General features: G+C 44.6%; 2 protein-coding genes across 7 annotated transcripts in view; one reads left to right on the plus strand and one right to left on the minus strand.

Moving 5' to 3' along the window:
- ccdc71 (coiled-coil domain containing 71) overlaps positions 1 to 6,190 on the plus strand; it is a 56,079-nt gene extending 49,889 nt beyond the window's left edge. For both annotated transcript variants that reach the window (XM_056273964.1, XM_056273963.1), the window contains one exon: positions 3,128 to 6,190. In XM_056273964.1, coding sequence (XP_056129939.1) covers positions 3,138 to 4,175 — 1,038 coding nt within the window. In that variant the 5' untranslated portion in view covers positions 3,128 to 3,137 and the 3' untranslated portion in view covers positions 4,176 to 6,190. The remainder of the gene's footprint in view (positions 1 to 3,127) is intronic.
- A 1,684-nt stretch (positions 6,191 to 7,874) lies between these two features.
- stab1 (stabilin 1) overlaps positions 7,875 to 26,230 on the minus strand; it is a 280,261-nt gene continuing 261,905 nt past the window's right edge. For all 5 annotated transcript variants that reach the window (XM_056273194.1, XM_056273192.1, XM_056273193.1 and 2 more), the window contains 3 exons: positions 19,633 to 19,779; positions 18,838 to 18,924; positions 7,875 to 8,058 (listed from right to left, as the gene is read on the minus strand). In XM_056273194.1, the coding sequence (XP_056129169.1) occupies positions 7,981 to 8,058; positions 18,838 to 18,924; positions 19,633 to 19,779 (312 nt within the window). In that variant the 3' untranslated portion in view covers positions 7,875 to 7,980. The remainder of the gene's footprint in view (positions 8,059 to 18,837; positions 18,925 to 19,632; positions 19,780 to 26,230) is intronic.

Genomic DNA, 26,230 nt, shown 5'->3' on the forward strand with positions numbered 1-26,230 from the left:
TCAACCCCAAGAATTTTGTTTCAAATACTCGAAAAGTTCTACTCCATTTAACTTCAGTTTTACTCACAATTAACCCTCAAACCACCGAACACCGTACATGTTGTTTTATTTTCATTTAGTGATAACTTACTAATATCAAACCATTTTTTAACATTCTCAGTTCACTTTCTACTGTTTTCAGCAGTTCGTGCATGTCCTCCCCAGAACAAAATACATTTGTAAACGTAACACATTTCAACATATTAGATACCATAGAAATATCATTGAAATAAAGTTTTAACAATTTAGGTCCCAATACTGAACCTTGTGGAACACCACAGTTACTCTTCTTAGATGTGATTCAGTGTTTTCAATTTTCACATATTGAAAGCTATTATTTAAAGAGAGACTGACATGCCCTTTCTGAACACATTTTCTAACAGTGGGAGTTTGAATCATAGCCAGAAATAGGCGTGGTTTTATGAAATCAAAGCTGTTGGCTACTGTCTTCCTGGGTGGGTGGATCCATGTCAAACGTCACCATGCTACCGCTACCGCTCATGTCCGCCAACATTATAACTGACTGATAAACGTTGATTAATATCACAATTCGGTGAGTATTTTGACTTCATAACTCAAAATCTGTTACAAACAACAATAACACAGGTACGTGGATATAAAGTTTTTATTTTAGGGTTTTAAACATGAGCGATAGCGCAGTGACGTTTGACAAGGATCCAGTTATCCACAGCGCTCATACGTAGTATAGAGGGCTACAGACACACCCTGTATGCAAATTGACTGGTGTCTACGTATCCACCGGCACAGTTTTTCATTGGACACCATCTACAGTCAATCACAGATCTCTCTTGAACGGCTGCAGATGCGCTGCTTTGGCCACTGAATTTCTCCGTGGTCACATTCCAACTCGGAACATAGCCTATCAATAAGAACACAGCCTATCAATAGGAACACAGCCTATCAATAGGAACACAGCCTATCAATAGGAACACAGCCTATCAATAGGAACACAGCCTATCAATAGGAACACAGCCTATCAATAGGAACACAGCCTATCAGTAGGAACACAGCCTATCAGTAGGAACACAGCCTATCAGTAGGAACACAGCCTATCAGTAGGAACACAGCCTATCAGTAGGAACACAGCCTATCAGTAGGAACACAGCCTATCAGTAGGAACACAGCCTATCAGTAGGAACACAGCCTATCAATAGGAACACAGCCTATCAGTAGGAACACAGCCTATCAATAGGAACACAGCCTGTCAATAGGAATGTTCAGATTTTGATGTCAGTATCACTTTATTTCTGATTTTTCCCTTTTTTTCTCCCAATTTAGTGGCCAATCAATCCCTATTTTAGTTCAAACACCCACCCTCGTACTGCATGCGTTCGCCAGCTGTATCTCTCCGGCCGGCAGTCTGGAAGGAGACGCCTCGCCACTTCTATGACGAGGCGAATCCGGGCCGAACCACTGCTTTTACCCCACACACACACAAGCCGACTCCACCCCCCTCCTGAAGACAGCGTTGCCAATTATTGCTGTCGAGTCCGGCCATAGTCGGATCTGACAAGACCGGGGCGAGAATCCCGGTCCCCAGTGGGCAGCAGCATCGACACAAAGCCGATGCTTAGACCGCTACACCACCGCGGATCCCGTCAGTCTCACTTTAAATACCTTCTTAACCAGCATTGTGTGACATCGCTTATACCATAGTGCTCCAATTTCTTCAAGAGTAAGGAATGATGGATTTTGTCAAATGCTTTACTTAAATCAATAAAAACACCTACAGTGTTTTGTTTTGTACCCCCTGCTGTTGCTATAGTTTCTACAAAATCCATCACTGCTAAAGATGTCGATCGATTACTCCTAAACCTATACTGATGGTCCCTCAATAACTCATATTTGTCAATATGAATTATTTTTTGCCTAGGTCTGTGTTTTATTACTTTTAACTTATTTTATCTGTATTGTTGTTGAGTTTTATTGTTTCCCTTGTTTTTAATGTAAAGCATTTAGAGCTGCATTTTATGTATGAAAGTGCTATACATATAAAGTTTATTATTAATAAAGTCATCAAGTTTATTTACAAACAAGTTTTCAAGTATTTTAGAAAATTGAGGTAGCAAAGACACAGGTCTATAATTTGATACAATATGTTTCTCACCATTTTTACAGATTGGAACCACCTTAGTCATTTTCATGTATCAGGAAAAACACCTGTTAGAAAAGATTTATTACATATATGAGTAAATGGTTTGAGGACACAGCCAATTACCTATTTTATTAGTGACCTATCAGTAGTATAACCATCAGTGGATTTTTTTTATTCGTAAACTTAGTAACCACTTCTGCCACATGACTCTCACAGACTCCACCCAGGAACATCGAATTTCTGTTGTCAAATACAAAATCACAATTAAAATTACTGTCTTCATCTGTAGGAAAGTTAATTTCCTTTGCCAAATTTGGGCCTACGTTAACAAACAAACAACAACAAAAAAATCATTAAACTTATTTACAATTTCCTCTATATTTTCAATAATTATTTTTTATAAAATATAATGGAAAATTCCTTTTACTATGATTTTTAATCATGTCATTAAGCACACTCCAGGTAGCCTTAATATTATATTTATGCTTTTGCAACAGCTGATTATAATAGTCTTTTTGTTGTGATCTCTTAATAAATGTTAATGTTTTTATATATTTTTTGTACTTGTCCTCCTTTTCCTTTGTTCGAAAAGGAGGACAAGTACAAAAAATGTAAAAACAGATGAACATTTATTATGTTGACTACATATGTGCTTTTTACCAAAACGGAAACATATTGTAAACATATTCTAATTAGAATATTTTATAATTACAATATTGATGAGTAATGAATAAGAAGTTAACCCTATTTACCAGTATCTTTGAGGGTCCCTGTCAGTCGTTCCTAACCACGGCCCATGGTGCTTGTGCACTGTGTTGGTCTGCTGCGTTAAAGTGGAACATTTTATTAGGAGCAGGATTCAACATTTCACTGGAAAAGAAATCTGAATTACTTCGTTATTCTTTCTTTAAATATTCTTGGGTCATTTTTTCTATAGCGTTTAACCATTCACCTCTTGTGTTTTCTCTGCAGCCCTACTGACATGGCTGACATGGGGAGAGGCCTGGCAGTCAGCCGGCCATTAGCATTTGCCACCGAAGAGCAGCGGGCAGTTCACTCCTGGTCACGTATCTCCTCCGCGGGACAGACTGTCCTCTTGGAGGCACTGCAGATACTCAGTCCTATGTCCCAGGATCTCTCAAACACAGAGGAGTTGGTGGCTTTCTTGCAGGAGCTGAGCCAGGAGGGTCACAAGCCCACCGTGCTACAAAGCAAAGACGTCTATGGCTACCGCTCCTGCATGAGCCAACCGCTGACAGAGATCAGACTCAAGTCCCTTAATGACAGAACCCAAAAACAAACTGTCAAGAGGAAGGGGAAAAGGTCCCTGACCAAGAAGAGGGAGGTACATCCCTCTTGGAGTATGTGCGAGAAGAGCAACCCCCGGATTCAAGGGACTCGTCCTCCAGAACTTCTGGAGGAGCAACAAACTGTTGTCTGTAGTAAAACTACCTTGCAGCTCAAAGAGGCGTCCCTGCTGTCCCAGGCACAGCCATGCTTGAGACTGACCAACATTCAGGGCATGTCAGGCTTCCACACGGCCAGGCTTCAGATTCACACCACCTGGGACTCCTCAGCAGAGCCTACCCTCATCCCTGGTGCTCAACAGCAGCACCCTCCTCTGCTTTCAGGAATACCATCACAGCCTTCGCAAGGTGGTGGGGGGGCTGTGGCCTTGTTCAGCCAGAGGAGTTTGTCCTGCCCTGTCCGGCTGGACGGAGCTCTCATCGGAGACTCCGCCCCAGTGCTCCGCTCCAATGGCAGGGCTTTCCCAGAGACTCACACTGAGCTATCCAGTAATGGCTGGAGGGGCAATGGGGCCCACCGGTCCCGGAGAGGCCCCAAAGAAGATGGCCAGAGGACCAGTCTGAGGTGGAAAGTGATTAAGGTGGACAACTCTCGCTCAGTCACAGAGGCTCGGAAAAAAGCCCAAAAGATCCTCCAGGTGAATCTGTCACCAGTGATCCAGATCCAACCGTTTGTTTTCAGAGACTGCAGACAAAATGCTCCTCCTCATTAGCAGATGTTGCGGTTTCACATCCGTGAGATGTGGTCACACACCTCTGACTTCCTGGTTGGGCCCAGTGGTCATAGTAGAGGTCTTTAATGAGCTTATGTCAACTCAACAGGTCTGCCATACTGCAGTCAGCATCTGTCAGTCTTAAGTTTAACAATTGAGAGTGATGTTCTGGCTTGTTAAGGGCGTCAGGGAATAAAAGGGTTGAGCGATTTGGATGGAAGATGACTCTTGTCCTGTTAATGCTGGGAATTGCTGCTGAATTACATTCGTAGCCAGTAAGTTGGTTGACTGTAGCGGCCTTATCAGCAGGTAACCCATTATCATCTATTAGTCTATTTTAAACATTTAGTTCACTGTTAGAACTACAGAAGTCTGGTTGATTTGAGGTAGAAGCAGCTACTGCGACCCGTTTCCACCAACCTGTGTGTCTACCAAGCAGCACTGGATCAGCTAGCAGCACTGAACATAGGCTTGTACAAAGTGTTGGGTGTTGCTTCTGCTGCTGTGAGGAGACCTGTCAGTGGTCTCCTCTATTTGAAATCAGGCCATCTTGTTGAAGTTGAAATGATTAAAATTTAGGTGCTTTAAACCTCTTAAGCTACCAGTGCTGTGGGAGCACGTGACAGTGAGGTGGGGGTCGGCAGTGGATGGTCGTCCTCCTGGCTCTGCTGGTTCCAGTGGCTTAGTTCTAACTAGTTGTTTGAAAACCTGCAATCTGGCAAAAACATGTTTCCTTTTAGAACAAAGCATTGAAAGTTTGTCTTCCTTTTTGTATGTTCTCCACATTTTCTTGGGAAATGGGAGATAGGAACTCTGGGAGCACTGGATAGCAAATGCTGCAGCAGGGAGTTGATCCCCCTAACCCCAAAGGAGGATTTGTACGCCCATTCCCTTATCTGACTGTTGAGTGGAAGGATCCTCACTGGTTCACTGCTTCAGATTCACCAGTGCTTGTGTGAATTCTGTATGAGGTGTGATTTTAGGACGTGTCTGTCTGTAAGGGGAACCGGAGCTTCTTCTTTTTTTTTCGTCAATTTTACGAGCTGCAGGGAGCGGCGTTGAGTTTGTTCTGGTCATCCATGACCGACTTCTCTCCTCAGTAACTTAACTGTCAAACAATTCCAGCTCGAGTGAAACAACTGTGACGAAGTTCTCGGCAGCATTTTGGCAGTTTGAGAGTTTGACAGTACTTCGTTGTAGCTCATTTAAAAAACAAACATGTTCTTCTGTCCATTTGCAGAATAATTTGAAGTCAACTTACCATCTTAATGCGTTTATTTGCATCACGCAGTCATTTCTGAGGCAGACTTTTACAGAGGACACCTGTTGTTGTTTTTTACAGGCGCTATCTTTGCATCGTCTTCGCTAATTGACACAATAATGGCTTTCTTTTCTCCTTACAGTTCTTTCTCCATTCATTAAACTTCCCTGTCCAGTTTGAACCCCTCCCCCCGGGGTCGTGCTTCTGAGAGCACGTCTGCCCCTCCAGGTCAGACGGTGCCAAATCTGCCTTGTGTGAAGTTCAGATGTTTTGTCTCCACTGTGGTAGCAAACCTGTTCAGGCGGCCGTTGGTGGGGAGCTGCGGTTGCATTTCGCTGTGATTGTTGTGTTCAGTTGTTTGGGCCAAACACCATTCCACACAACAGACGTTTTAAACGCAGATTGTCACTTTTTATTTTGGTGAGTTCTTAGCGGGTTGGAGAACTTGTCTGGACACTTGGCTGAGGAGACAGATTTTACGCTCCTGGTTGAGATTCCTGAATTGAAAGTAAACAGTAACCAAAATTAATCTCGAGTTTCAAGAAACCAAATGTGAGAAATGTTCAAATATCCAGAGTTCGTGTTTGACTTGTACATTTAATTTTCGGAAACCTCTCACGACTTCAGTGTAATTCTGTCCTCTTGCCAGCCATCTTTGTCAAACATTCAGTCCCTTTTTTAGCTTTTCTTTGTGCAACACTTGTACAGTATATTTCCTACATGGTCTTTGAAAAACAATTTGCTGAATAAAACTGCTCAGAAAAACATTGTGTGTAAGTTTCCTTACGTCTCGATGTTCACGAAGAACTTTCCTCCATCTGACACGACGCGGATCCTTTTCTTACAAAAGGAGACGGTCTTTTTATTTCCTTTTCATGGAGGTTCATTTGAGCCTCCACTTTCTCAAGTTAGGGTGCAAACATTATTGCAAACACTGAACATTTTTAAAAAAAAGTGTACCTTTTTTATGCTGTTTATGCTTTAGTCATAAAATCAGCTGATCCAGACAGTTGTACTTTGTAAAACCTTTGAAACATTTCCAGTTTTATTCCAGGGTTTACCTGCAGTCAGACGAGCTCAACCGAGCCCTGATTCAAAAAGGATTTTAAATTTGGGGCTCAAGGCATTTTATTGTGACTTGTGAACACAGATCTCTAACGTGTACTCCTTTAAGCCTGCAGAGATTTTGTTTCATTCATCCATCATCAGCTGCTTCTCCGGGGTCGGGTCGCGGTGGCAGCAAGCTAAGTAGGGCACTCCAGACCTCCCTCTCCCCAGCAACGCCCTCCAGCTCCTCCTGGGGGATCCCAAGACGTTCCCAGGCCAGATTGGACATGTAGTCCCTCCAGCGAGTCCTGGGTCTACCCCGGGGTCTCCTCCCAGTTGGACGTGCCTGGAAAACCTCCAAAGGAAGGCACCCAGGAGGCATCCTGATCAGATGCCCGAACCACCTCAACTGGCCTTTCGATGTGAAGGAGCAGAGGCTCTACTCCCAAGCTCCCTCCGGATGTCCGAGCTCCTCACCCTATCTCTAAGGCTGAGCCCAGACACCCTCCGGAGGAAACTCAGTTCAGCCACTTGTATCCACGATCTCACCCTTTCAGTCACTACCCAAAGCTCATGACCACAACGGTCCAGTACAACGTCCACATTACTGCTGATGCTGCACCAATCCACCTGTCAATCTCCCGCTCCATCCTACCCTCACTCGTGAACAAGACCCCGAGATACTTGAACTCCTTCACTTGAGGCTTCCAAATTTTTAATGTGGTGCCTCGGTGATATTAAAACTGCTTATTGACTGAAGATTAAATTCTCGAGTCATTTGAAGTTGTTGTCATTAGTGAAGCTATTTCTGTTTACTCTGGTGTTTTCTCCATGTTAGCTGCTAGCTCTGAGACAAAGCCACGCTAGTTATCTGTAACTCGCCCTGTAATGGAGGTAATCCCCCCCTCCCCTTTTCTCCCCAATTGTATCCAGCCAATTACCCCACTCTTCCGAGCCGTCCCGGTCTCTGCTCCACCCCCTCTGCTGATCCGGGGAGGGCTGCAGACTACCACATGCCTCCTCCCATACATGTGGAGTCACCGGCCGCTTCTTTTCCCCTGACAGTGAGGAGTTTCACCAGGGGGATGTAGCGCGTGGGAGGATCACGCTATTCCCCCCAGTTCCCCCTCCCCCCTGAACGGGTGTCCCGACGGACCAGAGGAGGCGCTAGTGCAGCGATCAGGACACATACCCACATCCAGCTTCCCACCCGCAGACACGGCCAGTTGTGTCTGTAGGGACGCCCGACCAAGCCGGAGGTAACATGGGGATTCGAACCAGCGATCCCCGTGTTGGTAGGCAATCACGGAATAGACCACCCAGAAACCCCGGAGGTAATTTTTTTTTTATCCCTTCAACAGCACCAGATTAACCCAGCAGGACATACCACATTGGTGAATACAACCTTTTTATTGTCAATATTACAAAACAATTTCCCAGAATGTATTTGGGTTTCAGTGATATGACTTGAGACGTTTCAGAGAGACCATTGCGGTTCTACTGCTCCAGATCCAGGATTTTTGCAGGTTGTGTTGGTTCTGAAGATTCTGCTGGATCTGCACCGAGTTCCGAGTCCTGAAGAAGGGAGAAAAAAAGTCAAACAAGGAAGTAGTTCCCACCAGTGGTCCTCAACACCACGCAGTCGACCTTACAGCACCGCTTGTCATCACCCGCAGGTCTAAAAACCGACAGACGTCTGGAGAATCTAGTAGAGTGAAAACAGTAACCGGAGGTAAGAACCACTGGTTTGGGATTCAAGTTCAGATCAGCACGAAGTCAAGTCCATTTTATTTGTATAGCCCAATATCACCAATTACAAATGTGCGTCAGGGGGCTTCACAGCAGCACATCCCGTCCTTAGACCCTCACATGGGATAAGCAACAACTCCCTAAAAACCCTTTAACGGAGGAACAACAGGAAGAAAGCTCGGGGAGAGCACCAGAGGAGGATCTCTCTCCCAAGACGCACAACGTGACATGCGTTTACACAATACAACATGAAAGAGGATAACACAGTTATAATGGAATTATAACTATATGAAGAATATGATGAGGATGCCAAGCAGTGTCCAGACGCCATCGGAACAGCATCAAGTGTTAAAAAAAACAAAACAGGATTTCTAAGATATATACAGGAACAAAATGTGATGAGGGGGATGCCAAGCAGCGTCCAGGTGGTGCCCTCCATCACTAGGGAGACCTGGGAGGAGAACCGACTGCACGTACACACAAGGGAGACTCACGTGACACCATTCACACACACAAAAAGAGAAAGAAGACATCATTCAGAGAGACAGAAAAGACGTGAGAGAAGAGATCAGTCATAATCGAGTCATCAACTAGTCATAATCTATACTCGATAATCTGGTGGGCAGAACAGTGGTTGGTAAATTCATTGAGACAGAAAACCAACCCACCATCCAGTACAGGTTGTGAAGCACTCAACTTAAAGGCAACTAATTGTAAACTAAGGCAAAAAGACGAGTGTAAAGTTTGGATTTAAAGACTCAACAGACTCTGATGGTCTGATGGCAGCAGGCAGGTTATTCCACAACAAGGGAGGCCGATAGGAAAAGGCCCTGCTGCCACCAGCTGACTTCTTTTTAACTTGGGGTACACACAGGAGCCCTGTATTTTGAGAACGAAGAGCTCGAGATGGCATGTAAGGTTTAAGGAGATCAGACAGGTAGGATGGAGCAAGCCCATTTAGGATTTTATAAGTCAGCAGAAGCACCTTGTATTCTGATCTAACATGGATAGGAAGCCAATGAAGGGAGGCAGCAATTGGTGTAATATGGTCACATTTCCTAGTTTTAGTTAGGATTCTAGCAGCAGCAGCATTCTGAACCATCTGAAGACTTTTAGTACTAGAATGTGGCAGACCTGAGAACAGAACATTACAGTAATCAAGTCTGGATGAAACAAATGCATGTATTGGAGTCTGTGTCAGCCATGGAGAGAAAAGACTGAATTTTAGATATGTTACGTAAGTGAAAAAAGGCAGTCTTGGTGATTTCTTTAATGTGCTTATCAAAGAAAAGGCTAGGATCAAACGTAACACCAAGATTTTTTGGCTGCCACACTTTGTGAGACCACAGAGTTGTCGATTGCTGTCGTTACTTGATCAAATTGGTGTCTGTGTCTAGCAAGACCAATGACCAGCATCTTGGTTTTATCTGAATTTAAAAGCAGAAAGTTAAGTGACATCCAGTTTTTTACAGTAGCCAAGCAGGCCTCTAAGTTAGTGATTTGAGTATGATCATCAGCCCTTATAGGCACATACAGCTGAGTATCATCAGCATAGCAATGGAAATTTATTCCATAACCATATAATTTGTTCAAGGGGTGAAATATCCATCCATCCATCCATTATCTCAACCGCTCATTCTGCCCTCTAGGCCGTGGGGACACCGGAGCATATAGAGAGAGAAAAGTAGAGGGTCAAGAACTGATCCCTGAGGCACACCATATTTAATGTCAGAAAATGTTGATGTAATATTACTATAGCAGACACAATGTGCTAAGTAGGACTTAAGCCAAGAGAGAGCTAAGCCAGAGACACCAAAATTACAATTTAATCTATCTAATAGCAGTGATCAATGGTGTCAAAGGCTGCACTAAGGTCCAGTAGTAGAAGCACTGAAGTGGAATCAGAGTCCATAGCTAGGAAAAGATCGTTCACCACTCTGGTCAGAGCAGTTCCAGTGGAGTGACAGGGCCTGAAAGCTGACTGAAAAGGTTCTTGTAGATGGTTTTCTTCTATATGGGTTGAAAGTTGTTGATACACAACTCTCTCTAGTACTTTAGAGAAGAATAGAAGATTAGAGGCTGGTCGATAGTTATTAAGAGACCCTGGATCGAGGTGCGGTTTTTTAAGTAGAGGTTTAACCACAGCTGTCTTAAAACTGCTGGGAACAGTGCCAGTAGTAAGAGATAAATTAACGATGTCTAGCATTGTAGGTCCAAGAAAAGGCCAGAGTCTTTAAAAAGTTTTGCTGGTAAGGGGTCAAGTAGGCAAGTAGTTGGTTTAGAAGCTGACACGAACTTAGTCAAAGCATCAAGAGAGATAGTCTCAAAAGCTGTAATAACGAACTGACAGTGACTCATTGTGTAGATATGAATTTAGTATGACAGGATCTGCAGGAGTAGATGGAGTTGAAGAACTAGTTTTGTTCAAGATCTCATCAACCTTATTGCAGGAAAAATCTAGAAATCCATGGGCTGTGAATGATGAGCAGCTAATAGACGACTGCTTTTTAGTAAGTTGAGATACAGTGTCAAAGAGAAATCTGGGGTTATGTTTATTAATATTTATTAAGTGAGAGAGATACGATGTTTTTGCAGTAGATAAAGCACGTTTGTGTTTCAATAAACGCTCATGACACGACAGGTAAAAAGCTTCCAATTTTGATTTTCGCCATTTACATTCCAGTCTCCTGCAGGTCCGCTTAAGAACACGTGTCTCGTCATTAAACCAGGGTTTAGGCCTCTTTAGTTGCCTTGCTCTGGTAGTGAGAGGTGCAACTGAATCCAGGAGACTAGAGAGGGCCACATTTAAGTCACTAGTGAAATTTTCAACAGAGTCATTTACCACAGTGAAAGGAGCCAAGACTTCAGGCAGCTGCTGGCCAAATGCAGCTAAAGTGGAGGGACCAGTGTGGCGAGTGGCAATTAAATCTGTGCTGACATTAACTGGACAGGCCAATAATGCTTCACATGTGATGAGAAAATGATCTGACACAGCAGATGTGGTTGGTAAGACATCAGATCAGAAACAGCTTTTCCTTTAGATAAAACCAAATCAAGGGTGTTACCACTGCAATGAGTCGACCCTTGAACAAACTGAGTGAACCCAAAAGTATCAACTAGTGCCAGAAAGGCTTTACTTAGAGGATCAGCAGACTTATTCAGATGAATATTGAAATCACCTAGAACTAGAATCTCATCAGAGTGAGTAACAAGGCCTGAGACAAATTCTCCAAATTCTTCAAGAAATAACGAGTAACAGCCAGGAGGCCGGTAGAGTATCACAATCTGGACTGAGCCGAGTCTATTCATGGCTGAGGGAGATGGACCAAGAATAAGAAACTCAAAAGACTGGAATTTAGATTCAAGTCTAGAAGTCAGATTGAAAATACATTTATATATATTAAGGCAACACCCCCACCTGGTTTATTTGCCCGAGCTACATGGGCATAAGTATAGTCAGGTGGGGAAGCTTCATTTAAGGGAAGGAAAACATTTGGTTTCAGCCATGTTTCACATCACACAACCATATCGAAACTATGTTCAAGAATCAGATCATTTATTAGTAAGGCTTTGGTAGACAAGTGATCTGATATTTATGAAACCAAATTTAAGCGTCTTGTGGAAGTGATCAGTAGTAGGCAGAACTTTAGAGCTACCAATAGCTGAAAGATTAATTGGAATTTGACACCTTTATTATTAGTTGACAATTTTGGCCACCAACGTTGTGGACGATATGTGGTCACACTTTTGATAACATTAGACGCTTGGTTCTGTAGATTATTAGGTACTTTGTTGCACATCTCACCACTACCAGTGGTAGGAATAATTACTAGATTATTGTGATTCACACAGTTAGGAGAGAAGAGCTTGGGAGCAATACAGCAGGGTAGGGAGACAGTCTGTGTTATAGACCAAGCTATCAGGCTGATAATCTACACTATGAGAAATTCCCTGACTAACATTAATTAAACTACTTGACTCCACATCTGCACTAGATTTAATCCTAGCAGGCTCTCTAATCACCTGCAACCTGCTGAATGATAAGTCCCTAGTGTCAAAGTAAACGTAAACAGCTATCTATATTGCTAGACAAAAGAGCGGCACCGTCCCCAGTAGGGTGAACGCCGTCCACTTTCAGCAGGTAAGGGCGGCCCCAGAAAGAAGGCCAGTTATCAACAAGGCTGAATCCCTGCTCATTACAGTAACGCGCCAGCCAGCGGTTCATTGAGGTGAGCCTACAGTACATCTCATCATTACCCCTCACAGGTAAGGGACCAGAGACAATTAATCGATGCCGACAAATCTTTCTGGCAAACTCAAGCATTCTGACTAGGCCGGCTTCTGTGATCTCTGATTGCTTCATCCTTACATTATTGGTGCCGACATGAATAACAATCTTGCTGAAAGTAGTGGTGCTGTGTGCCTGGGTTCCCTGACTCTCCCTCCATGATGCCAGCACCCTAAGATTATCCTCTATGTCGGAGACTCTGGCCACGGGTAAACAGTGAACCAAGGCTGGCGAAGCTAATCTAACATTGCGGGTAATGGAGTCTCCTATCACTAGCGTGCGTTGTTTTACTCTGTCGACAGAAGTGGGAGAAGCCCGATGGCCGGTAGGACTACCAACAGGGCTTGTGAGTGGAGAAAACCGGTTTGCAGTCGGGAGAGGTGACTGCAGACCAGGCCACACGACCGGTGGCTTGCTCTTTCGAGCCTTCCCACGCCGGTAAACAGAGACAAACTCCGCCGCATCTGCCAATGAAGCTGAGCTAGTGCTAACAATAGCAGGTCTGCTGTCAGGCCCGGGGCTACTGAGCTAGTGCAAACAATAGCAGGCCTGCTGTCAGGCCCGGGGCTACTGAGCTAGTGCTAACAATAGCAGGCCTGCTGTCAGGCCCGGGGCTACTGAGCTAGCGCTAACAATAGCAGGTCTGCTGTCAGGCCCGGGGCTACTGAGCTAGTGCTAACAATAGCAGGTCTGCTGTCAGGCCCGGGGCTAAGGCTATCTGGAGTGCCTGTCACGTCTAACGTAATCCTAGCCGAAAGCAGCTGCTCTAACTCATGGACACGTCTCTCTAGTAGAGACAACCTGTCTGTAACTACGGAGCAGTCACCACAAACCATCGTTTTAACGCGGCTGCTTTGACTGTTAATGTAATAGAGCTAACTGCTAAGCTAGGCTAAGCTCAAAGCTAGTAACAAACTGGGAACAAGAAGCTGCCTACTAAACACAAGATTCGTATAAGAAAGAAAACTAGAGAATCTAGTGATAAGTGAACTAAGCACAGAAAATAGCTAAATCAGAACAAAATGAGGAGGTTAGGGCAGAAAACAGAGAAGAACTAGTAAAAAAATGAAAGTTGTCGATCTCACGAAGGCGGAAGCTGGAAACTACTGGCAGTGATGTCCACGGACAACACCGAAGGAGGAGCAGCACATAAAGGAGGTTGGACCAACGGGGGTTATTCCCAAAAAGGACATGAACATCTGTCAGATAACTCCACGATCAATCTACTGTTGGACCTCACCCTGGAAACTCAGTGATATCTGCTCGGTCATGGAGGGACACGTCCAAACACTCATGATGCGGTTTGACGAAACTCCTCTGTGAGGACAAAACAAGTTGAAGGCAACTCCCAACCCAACCCTGACATACGAAGATTGAACCTGTGTTACGAGAACACTTCTGATGTGTAATACTAACAAACACCTCTGACAGGGTGTTCTAAAAACACATCTCAGGGTGTTCTAAAAACACTTCTGACAGGGTGTTCTAGAAACACCTCTGACAGGGTGTTCTAGAAACACCTCTGACAGGCTGTTCTAAAAACACTTCTGACAGAGTGTTCTAAAAACACCTCTGACAGGCTGTTCTAAAAACACTTCTGACAGGGTGTTCTAAAAACACTTCTGACAGAGTGTTCTAAAAACACTTCTGACAGGGTGTTCTAAAAACACCTCTGACAGGCTGTTCTAAAAACACTTCTGACAGGGTGTTCTAAAAACACCTCTGACAGGCTGTTCTAAAAACACTTCTGACAGGGTGTTCTAAAAACACTTCTGACAGTGTTCTAAAAACACTTCTGACAGGGTGTTCTAAAAACACCTCTGACAGGCTGTTCTAAAAACACTTCTGACAGGGTGTTCTAAAAACACCTCTGACAGGCTGTTCTAAAAACACTTCTGACAGGGTGTTCTAAAAACACTTCTGACAGTGTTCTAAAAACACTTCTGACAGGGTGTTCTAAAAACACTTCTGACAGGGTGTTCTGAAAACACTTCTGACAGGGTGTTCTAAAAACACTTCTGACAGGGTGTTCTACAAACACTTCTGACAGGGTGTTCTACAAACACTTCTGACAGGGTGTTCTAAAAACACTTTGTCAGAAGTGTTTGTAGAACACCCTGTCAGAAGTGTTTTTAGAACACTCTGTCAGAAGTGTTTGTAGAACACCCTGTCAGGAGTGTTCTAAAAACACTACTGACAGAGTGTTCTACAAACACTTCTGACAAAGTGTTTTTAGAACACCCTGTCAGAAGTGTTTGTAGAACACCCTGTCAGAAGTGTTTGTAGAACACCCTGTCAGAAGTGTTTGTAGAACACTCTGTCAGTAGTGTTTTTAGAACACTCCTGACAGGGTGTTCTAAAAACACCTCTGACAGGCTGTTCTAAAAACACTTCTGACAGGGTGTTCTAAAAACACTTCTGACAGTGTTCTAAAAACACTTCTGACAGGGTGTTCTAAAAACACTTCTGACAGGGTGTTCTAAAAACACTTCTGACAGGGTGTTCTAAAAACACTTCTGACAGGGTGTTCTACAAACACTTCTGACAGGGTGTTCTACAAACACTTCTGACAGGGTGTTCTACAAACACTTCTGACAGGGTGTTCTGAAAACACTTCTGACAGGGTGTTCTAAAAACACTTCTGACAGGGTGTTCTACAAACACTTCTGACAGGGTGTTCTACAAACACTTCTGACAGGGTGTTCTAAAAACACTTTGTCAGAAGTGTTTGTAGAACACCCTGTCAGAAGTGTTTTTAGAACACTCTGTCAGAAGTGTTTGTAGAACACCCTGTCAGGAGTGTTCTAAAAACACTACTGACAGGGTGTTCTACAAACACTTCTGACAGGGTGTTCTACAAACACTTCTGACAGGGTGTTCTAAAAACACTTCTGACAGGGTGTTCTACAAACACTTCTGACAGGGTGTTCTACAAACACTTCTGACAGAGTGTTCTAAAAACACTTCTGACAGGCTGTTCTAAAAACACTTCTGACAGGGTGTTCTACAAACACTTCTGACAGGGTGTTCTAAAAACACCTCTGACAGGGTGTTCTACAAACACTTCTGACAGGGTGTTCTACAAACACTTCTGACAGGGTGTTCTACAAACACTTCTGACAGGGTGTTCTAAAAACACTTCTGACAGAGTGTTCTAAAAACACTTCTGACAGGCTGTTCTAAAAACACTTCTGACAGGGTGTTCTAAAAACACTTCTGACAGGGTGTTCTAAAAACACTTCTGACAGGGTGTTCTACAAACACTTCTGACAGGGTGTTCTAAAAACACTTCTGACAGGGTGTTCTAAAAACACCTCTGACAGGCTGTTCTAAAAACACTTCTGACAGAGTGTTCTAAAAACACTTCTGACAGGGTGTTCTAAAAACACTTCTGACAGGGTGTTCTACAAACACTTCTGACAGGGTGTTCTAAAAACACTTCTGACAGGGTGTTCTACAAACACTTCTGACAGGGTGTTCTAAAAACACTTCTGACAGGGTGTTCTAAAAACACCTCTGACAGGCTGTTCTAAAAACACTTCTGACAGAGTGTTCTAAAAACACCTCTGACAGGCTGTTCTAAAAACACATCTCAGGGTGTTCTAAAAACACTTCTGACAGGGTGTTCTAAAAACACTTCTGACAGGGTGTTCTAAAAACACTTCTGACAGGGTGTTCTACAAACACTTCTGACAGGGTGTTCTACAAACACTTCTGACAGGGTGTTCTACAAACACTTCTGACAGGGTGTTCTAAAAACACTTCTGACAGGGTGTTCTAAAAACACCTCTGACAGGGTGTTCTAGAAACACCTCTGACAGGCTGTTCTAAAAACACTTCTGACAGGGTGTTCTAGAAACACCTCTGACAGGCTGTTCTAAAAACACTTCTGACAGGGTGTTCTACAAACACTTCTGACAGGGTGTTCTAGAAACACCTCTGACAGGGTGTTCTAAAAACACTTCTGACAGAGTGTTCAAAAAACACCTCCGACAGGGTGTTCTAGAAACACTTCTGACAGGGTGTTCTACAAACACTTCTGACAGGGTGTTCTACAAACACTTCTGACAGGGTGTTCTACAAACACTTCTGACAGGGTGTTCTAAAAACACTTCTGACAGGGTGTTCTAGAAACACCTCTGACAGGCTGTTCTAAAAACACTTCTGACAGAGTGTTCTAAAAACACTTCTGACAGGGTGTTCTAGAAACACCTCTGACAGGCTGTTCTAAAAACACTTCTGACAGGGTGTTCTACAAACACTTCTGACAGGCTGTTCTAAAAACACTTCTGACAGGGTGTTCTAGAAACACCTCTGACAGGCTGTTCTAAAAGCACTTCTGACAGAGTGTTCTAAAAACACTTCTGACAGGGTGTTCTAAAAACACTTCTGACAGAGTGTTCAAAAAACACCTCCGACAGGGTGTTCTAGAAACACCTCCGACAGGGGTGTTCTAGAACCCCCCCCCCCCCCGGGGCAGGGTGTTCTGGAAACACCTCAGACAGGCGAGTTCTAGAAACACCTCAGACAGGGTTTTCTAGAAACAACCCCGGGGGGGGGGGCAGTTTTTTCTAGAAACACCTCTGACAGGGTGTTCTAGAAACACCTCTGACAGGGTGTTCTAAAAACACTTCTGACATTCAAAGACAAAAACCTGACGTGTTGCACAAAGAAAAACACTGGTGACGTCAAACTAAGAATCATATTTCATAACGTCGTCATGAGAAATACCGGATGTCCTGCTAACAAACACACTTATGACTGCTGATGCCTTGTATGGAGAAACGATTCTGACATGTCCTACAAAGACCACCTTTGATTTGTCGAACTAGGAAACATGTAAGAAGCATCTGATGCACTAAGAAACACACCTGACTTCCTGTACTTAGAGTGACACATCAGAAGTGTTTGTCTAACAAACGCAACTCTGATGTGTCAAACTAAGAAGCACGTCGGATTTCATACAAATACTTCTAAAGTCTTGTACAAAGAAACACCACTGACACGTCAAACTAAGAAATGCATCTCTGACATCCACTGACAGAATTGTTCAAATGCGGTAGTCACCTGGTGGAATGTTATCATTTAGAACTACTACTACTACCACCACCACCACTACTACTACTACTATTACTTTCAGCTCCTCCCGTTAGGGGGCGCCACGGCGGATCATCCGTTTCCATCTCTTCCTGTCCTCTGCATCTTCCGTCCAAACCATCTCAATCTTGCCTCTCTTGCTTTGTCTCCATACCGTCCAACCTGAGCTGTCCCTCTAATATACTCGTTCCAGCATCTGGGTAGCATAGCGGTCTGTTCCGTTGCCTACCAACACAGGGATCACCAGTTCGAATCCCCGTGTTACCTCCGGCTTGGTCAGGTGTCCCTACAGACACAATCGGCCATGTCTGCGGGTTGGAAGCCAGATGTGGGTAAAAGTGTGGCAATTGGCCAAGTAAAAATGGGGAACCCCCCCAAAATAAATAAATAATATACTTGTTCCTAATCCTGTCCTTCTTCATCACTCCCAATGAAAGTCTTATCATCTTCATCTCTGCCACCTCCAGCTCCGCCTCCTGTCTTTTCATCAGTGCCACTGTCTCCAAACCATACAACATAGCTGGTCTCACTACCATCTTGTAAACCTTCCCTTTAACTCTTGCTGGTACCTTTCTGTCACACATCACTCCTGACACTCTTCTCCACCCACTCCACCCTGCCTGCACTCTCTTCTTCACCTCTCTTCTGCACTCCCCGTTACTTTGGACAGTTGACCCCAAGTATTTAAACTCATACACCTTCGTCACCTCTACTCCTTGAATCCTGACCATTCCACTGTCCTCCCTCTCATTCATGCACAGGTATTCCGTCTTGCTCCTACTGACTTTCATTCCTCTTCTCTCCAGTGCATACCTCCACCTCTCCAGGCTCTCCTCAACCTACACCCTACTCTTGCTACAGATCACAATGTCATCTGCAAACATCATCATCCACGGAGACTCCTGCCTGATCTCGTCCGTCAACCTGTCCATTTAGAACATTTGGCATTAATAAATTTGGTAAATTCGTGAATTACTGAGTGACTGTTACTGAAGAAAAGTTAGACTGTGTAAAAGGCAGTGTGTTTTCAGTCTCGTGAAGTCAGCTGGAACTGAATCCATTCACAGCTCATGTTCAGCTGTGAATCCATTCAATTTGCTTGCTTACAAGAGTTGGTTCATTTGAAAATCACACATGGCTACAGTACCACAACGTGTACCAGGTCAAAGTTGACAACCTAACTGTTACATATCAGAGTGGTCTCTGTGGGTCGGACTCACCCCAAAGGACTCAGCCAAGCCTCTGTTTCCGCTGTACAGAGGGTTCTGGATGGACACCAGGCCCGGGTCAGCCCCCTCCTCCTCATTCTGCAGAGAAACAAAACAGGCTGGTTTAACCTGGAGGAGAAAGAGGAGGTTGTTTGGTTGTACCTCATCTTAAACAGTATTATGCAATACAAATTTAACGTAGGCAGAGACATCTCGCCTCACTGTCAAGATGTGCTTCATTATGACGTTTTACAAGCTGGGATAAAGTTTCAGTAACTATAAAATTTATTCATTCTTGGGCCTCCGGGTAGCATAGTGGTCTATTCCGTTGTCTACCAACACGGGGATCGCTGGTTCAAATCCCCGTGTTACCTCCGGCTTGGTCAGTCATCCCTACAGACACAATTGGCCGTGTCTGTGGGTGGGAAGCCGGATGTTGGTATGTGTCCTGGTCGCTGCACTAGCGCCTCCTCTGGTCAGTCGGGGCGCCTGTTCGGGGGGGAGGGGGAACTAGGGGGAATAGCGTGATCCTCCCACGTGCTACGTTCCCCTGGTGAAACTCCTCACTGTCAGGTGAAAAGAAGCGGCTGGTGACTCCACATGTATGGGAGGAGGCATGTGGTAGTCTGCAGCCCTCCCTGGATCAGCAGAGGGGGTGGAGCAGAGACTGGGACGGCTCGGAAGAGTGGGGTAATTGGATGGATACAATTGGGGAGAAAAAGGGGGGAAATTAAAAAAACATTAATTCTTGTTGATGTTTTCTTATATTTATATATTATGAACTCTGAATTGAAAAAATCTTGAGACCTTGAAGTAGTGGAAGGTGAAGGGGTTGTCTCTGAGTTTGAAGATGTAGAATCCCCCTCCAGCCAGCAGACACAACAGCAATGTCACCAAGATGGCCGTCGCCGTGCCACTGGAGTGGGCATGGCCTCGGGAGGCATGATGGGAGATCTAGAGAGAACCGGTATGACACAAAGGTTTGTACGCTACATGTGACAATATTCCACTGTTTTACATTGATTTGTCCTCTGACCCCAGTGATCTGAATGCTAACCATCGATAAGACACACAGGCATCAAATATTACCCCGAGATTCCTAGCAGCCGGCTTAAGACCAACTGACAGACCACCAAGATTAGTAACAAAACGGCTGATGGAATTTTCGGGACTGAACAGGATGGCCTCAGACTTATCATCATTCAATTTTAAGAACATTTTTGGACATCCAGGATTTAATGTCAGAGAGGCAAGTTGTGTGATTTGCTTGGGCGCTAAGACTTGTGGGTTTTAGTGGCCTGTAGAACTGAGTGTCGTCAGCATAACAACGGTAGAGCACATGGTGGTTTTGAATGACCACTTGTCATCCGACTCCAGTGATCTGGATGCTAACCTTCGATAAGACAGACAGACGTGACGGGTTGACTATTGTGTTGTAAAGTTACTCTGTGCACTAAAAGGATACTGATGATTCCAGGAGTTTCACAATCTCGCGTGTCTTAAAGGCACCCCATACTATAGGTAATTATCTATACTATGGACAGCAAATTCTTTGCAAACGTTTTGCTTCCTGAAATTTTTTTTTAGAGATTACTACAGACAATGTTAAACTGAACTCGGAAATCATTTCAGATGTGCTGTATCACATAGCACTTTGGAGAAACATTAAAATAACTTTTATTGAATGTAACATGTTTAATGGCATAATGATGCTGACACATGGCGTTAGTTCAACTGAGCTTAAAATGTTTTGCAGCTGATTTTCTTTTATACTCAGCATCTGGTGCCTCTCGTGTCAGTGTCCAACAATAGTTGGCCAGCATTGATGGACTCCTGATACCTCTTTTCCATGGTGGCAATGTCCTGGTGAAACCTTTCACCATGTTCATCACTGACTGCACCAAGATCAGCAGGGAAGAAGTCCAAGTGTGATGCAGAACATGAATTTTCAATGACATGTTGCACTTCATGGTTTTGTGTGCTTTAAGCATGTTGTCAAGCAGCTCAGTGTAGTTTGTTGCTCTGTAGTTGCCAAGAAAATTCTCAACAGCATCCTTAAATGACTCCCATGCTATTTTCCCTGCGTCACTAGCAGATCTTCTAACTCCCCGTCATTGATGCAAGTCTGATTTTGGACCAACAAACATGCCTTCCTTCATCTTGGCTTCAGTTACTCTTGGAAAATCTATCTAAGATAGTGAAATCCATCACCTTCTTTGTTCACCGCTTTCACAAAATGTTTCATCAATCCGACTTTTATATGAAGAGGGTGCAGAAAGATCTGTGTTGGGTGGACAAATGGTTTATGCGCCACACTTTTCTGCCCTGGAATGAAATGCTTACAGAGCGGCCGGTTCTTTTAGATGTAATGTGACTCTGTAGCACGGCTATCCCATTCACACAGGAAACAGCAGTACTTTGTATATCCCAGCTGCATTCCTAGTAGCAGTGCCAATACTTTTACATAACCACACATGTTCCAGTCGTAGTTGTACTGTATGTGTTTCAACAACAGTTCCATTTTATTGTAGGGTTCTTTCATGTGTACTGCATAGCCAGTGGGTACTGAAGGGTGGACGTTGCTATGGCAGAACAGGACAGTTTTCAGGCTTGGACGAATCTATAAAAAGACGCCATTGTTGTGGGTCAGGCACACAACCCAAAGCCATGAACAATCCATCAATGTCAGTGCAGAAACAGGTTGTCAACCTGCATAAAGAAGTTTGTCAAATGTTCTTGATGGTTCTGACAGACAGAAATTTTGTACCTGGTGACAGCAAACCCCATCCTTGCAAAGTTGAACCAAGTACTTCTGCTTCAGCTTTTGACAAATCCAAGTCCCTGACCAGGTCGTTTAATCCTGGCTGTGTTATCAGATGAGGATAACCAGGCATAAAGCGTTCAACATCTGGATCAGTGTCGTTTTCCACATCTGGTTCATGCATTGTAGCATCTTCATCTGCCTCAGGCTCCATGTCTCTGGTGGTTTCAGTACTGGCAAACTGTCATCGTGTGGCACTGGTCTCATGGCTGAAGGCAGGTTGGGGTATTCAGTAGAGGTCTTATTGTTAGTAGAGAAGCCAGATGCATTGGTCAGATTGAGGTAACAATCCATCACATGATCCTTCTGTTCTCCCCATATCATTGGGACTGCAAATGGCATTGACTCCCGAGTACCTCTGAGCCAAGCTCTCGGGTTTCCTGCACATGTTGCACAACAGATGTGAGGAGCCCAGGGTTTCTCTTGGTCACCAATGTTGCATCAGAAGTAGAGCTCACAGGCTTTCTTAATAAGTGCAGTCATGGTGCGTGTTTGAGTCTTAAGCGTGTCCTCACCACAGATGTAACAGGATGTACTGCAGCTGCTGCAGCACTGATGAGACATTTCTCTGTATTAAATCTTCCTGAAGACAGTAAATCCTGTTGTTAGGAATACTCACTATGCTACTGCCTGAAGAACATGTGCACCAACATGCGTCCAAACAGCATGTGTACATGTGAGCAGCTTTTATAGCCTGTCTGCCAGCATCTAACCTGACCCAGCATGCCCAGGCTGCCTAACACAGCATCTGCACTGAGTGCTCCCCAGGCATGCTGGCACTGACCAACACAGCTCGCTTTGTGGGCAACACACTAGTCGACTTAAAATATGATGGGAAATAATGAAAATAGGTTGTATCTACAAAACGGTATGGGATAGGAACATTTTAAGGTGATATTTGTGATCAGCAGCCCAAAATCCATAAAATACATCCACAAGTGTTCAGGAAGCAGAATCTTTGTTTTCCAGACGGATCTACCAACACTTTGGAATCTGGGATCTGTCAGTAGATTCAGTATCTGGAATCTACTGAATCTACTGACACTACTTATGCTTGTCAGTAGTCTGTGTGACACTTGTCAGTAGAAATCTGGAATCTACTGACTAGTGTCAGTCACTGGAATCTACTGACAAATGTCAGTCTACTGAATCTACTGACAAGTGTCAATAGTTTTCCAGACAGATCTACTGACACTTTGGAGATTCCAGACGGATCTACGGACACTTTTAGGGAGGTGGAGAGTATTGGGCCAGATGTCCTACTTGCTGAAAGGAATGTGAAGCGGTGCGGTGGCCTCTCGCTTCCTGGTGTAGTGATCGCCACAGGTCCTTCAGGACCTTAGCATATGGCCGCTCCTACGCAAATGTGTCCGCAGCAGCAAGTTCTCGTGGTACCTCCTGTTTTCACAAAGTCTGCTGCGGGGGCGACGGGTTCCCAGCGGTATAACCGGGTGGATCGATTGGACTCGTTAGCCTTGGCTGGCAGCCAGTCTAGGAGAAGGACAACTCTGATTTCAAACCGGGGTAGATGAAGCTCATTAGCCTTGTCAGGCAGTTCATCTAGGAGGAGGACAACTCTGATTTATAACCTTTATAGCCTTGCAGGTATACTCGTCTAGGCTTCTGGAAGAAACCCTGAGGAAAAATCTGCATCCGTCTCCATTGCCAGTCGTCTTGCTAGTCTTGCCCCTGGAGGTAGGTGGTCTCGGATCAGAGAGATGATGCGCAACTCTTCCTCACTTTAATCATCGTGCAAGTCATCAGTCATCCATCACAGCATGACTAGATGGTCCTCGTCGCTGCGACGGACAAATAACACTTGACACTTTGCACCAAACCCTCTTTCTGTTCCTTTTATCAGTCTTTTCTCGAGAGTCTTCTAAGTTGTTCTTTTACCTGCTGGTTTCACAGCCTCGCGGTAAGACAGAAACAGCCTGAACAGCATTGTTAAGATCTGTTCTGAGATCAGCGGAGTGAAACAAAGAGATCTGAATTCTTTTTGCAGCCAACAAACCCTCCAGAAAGCAGCAAGCGTTGTGGCTTCTTCTGGACAAGTTCTCGCGAGTGAAGGTTCTCTGATGCCATCCGGGCATAGTCATGTTCTACCTGCTAGTAAAACCGTGATTTTATAAGGTCGTTTTATTGTCTTTATCAAGTTTATCTTATTGTGTTCTGATTGTGCACTTTTATAGCTTTTATAGTTTTTATTCCACATTTAGCTCCCTGGGGTGTTATTATTTGTTGTTTGTGTTATTTGTTTGTTTGCATGTTACTGTGTTTTGTGTTCACAAGCTTCTCCAAACAAACAAACTGCCTCTAGTGGGGTTGATAAAGTTGTGTTGCATTGTGTTGTGATGAAATCTACTGCCCAGATTTACCATGAGGACACGGTGGACATTCTGTGTGAATGAGAGAAGGGAACGGGGTCTTGCACCTTAGCTTCATTGCATATGTACGAATCCTTCTGCTGTCTTCCGGGTCAAAATGACCCACAGCAGTGTTGAACAGCAGAGGAAAGATTCAACATGATCTGTTTTCAACCTGATGTGTGATGACTTTTCCTACAGGGACCCCAACATTACAAACATGTGATGACTTTTCCTACAGGGACCCCAACATTACAAACATGTGATGACTTTTCCTACAGGGACCCCAACATTACAAACATGTGATGACTTTTCCAACAGGGACCCCAACATTACAAACATGTGATGACTTTTCCTACAGGGACCCCAACATTACAAACAGTGAAACACTGTTTTTGTTCATATTTCCATGAAAGCTGTACACCACTTGGGTACTAAGATGGTCTTAGGGCCACACATGACCCACACATGACTCTAAGACATGTGTGGGTCATGTGTGACCCTAAGACATGTGTGGGTCATGTGTGGCCCTAAGACATGTGTGGGTCATGTGTGACCCTAAGACATGTGTGGGTCATGTGTGACCCTAAGACATGTGTGGGTCATGTGTGACCCTGAGACATGTGTGGGTCATGTGTGACCCTGAGACATGTGTGGGTCATGTGTGACCCTGAGACGTGTGTGGGTCATGTGTGACCCTAAAACATGTGTGGGTCATGTGTGACCCAAGACGTGTGGGTCATGTGTGACCCTAAGACATGTCTGGGTCATGTGTGACCCTGAGACATGTGTGGGTCATGTGTGACCCTAAGATGTGTGGGTCGTGTGTGACCCTAAGACATGTGTGGGTCGTGTGTGACCCTAAGACGTGTGGGTCATGTGTGGGTCATGTGTGACCCTGAGATATGTGTGGGTCATGTGTGACCCTGAGACATGTGTGGGTCATGTGTGACCCTAAGACATGTGTGGGTCATGTGTGACCCTAAGACATGTGTGGGTCATGTGTGACCCTAAGGCATGTGTGGGTCATGTGTGACCCTAAGACATGTGTGGGTCATGTGTGACCATGAGACGTGTGTGGGTCATGTGACGCTAAGGCATGTGTGGGTCATGTGTGACCCTAAGGCATGTGTGGGTCATGTGTGACCCTAAGGCATGTGTGGGTCATGTGTGACCCTAAGACATGTGTGGGTCATGTGTGACCCTAAGACATGTGTGGGTCATGTGTGACCCTAAGACATGTGTGGGTCATGTGTGACCCTAAGGCATGTGTGGGTCGTGTGTGACCCTAAGACATGTGTGGGTCATGTATGACTCTAAGACATGTGTGGGTCGTGTGTGACCCTAAGACAATTGTGGGTCATGTGTGACCCTAAGACATGTGTGGGTCGTGTGACCCTGAGACATGTGTGGGTCATGTATGACCCTAAGACATGTGTGGGTCATGTGTGACCCTAAGGCATGTGTGGGTCATGTGTGACCCTAAGACATGTGTGGGTCGTGTGTGACCCTAAGACATGTGTGGGTCATGTGTGACCCTAAGACATGTGTGAGTCATGTGTGACCCTAAGACATGTGTGGGTCGTGTGTGACCCTAAGACATGTGTGGGTCATGTGTGACCCTGAGACATGTGTGGGTCATGTGTGACCCTAAGACATGTGTGGGTCATGTGACTCTTCACAAATAAGGGGTATCCAGTGATTAAGTGCGGTCTTTCTGCAGTGTGCAGAGGGAAAACCCAGACAGTCACACAGTTTGTGATGAATGACAGCTTGTGTTTTCCTGCAGGGTAGATTTGGGGTTTAAAAGCAAATTAAGTTGCTTTAATTTAGAGGTTTAATGAAGGCCGGTCACAAATGACCCTTAAGACGAGGGGAGTACACACAATGTGTGGACAACACAAGGGGTAAGAGAGTTCAGCTTTTCAGAGCACAAAAACCTGGGAGGAGGTCCTGGATATAAATCTGGATGTGATTTCCCGTGGTTTACAGTAAACACCACCTCAGTGCTGTGTAGGCCTCTGAGAAGGCGTCTGGCCGACATGTCCGGCCGGGATCACTGTGACTCACAGGGACGCAGCATTTCAGGAAGGAACCAATTAACTGACACTGTCAGAAGAAAACTCTGCAGACTCATCCATCCTCTGCCACGTCACATGACTCTCAACGTACTGGAGGACAGGACAGATCTGGAGCCCAGTACAGTCATGCTATCCCA

Source organism: Lampris incognitus, chromosome 2, assembly GCF_029633865.1.
Source record: "Lampris incognitus isolate fLamInc1 chromosome 2, fLamInc1.hap2, whole genome shotgun sequence".
In the NCBI taxonomy this organism is placed as follows: domain Eukaryota; kingdom Metazoa; phylum Chordata; class Actinopteri; order Lampriformes; family Lampridae; genus Lampris; species Lampris incognitus.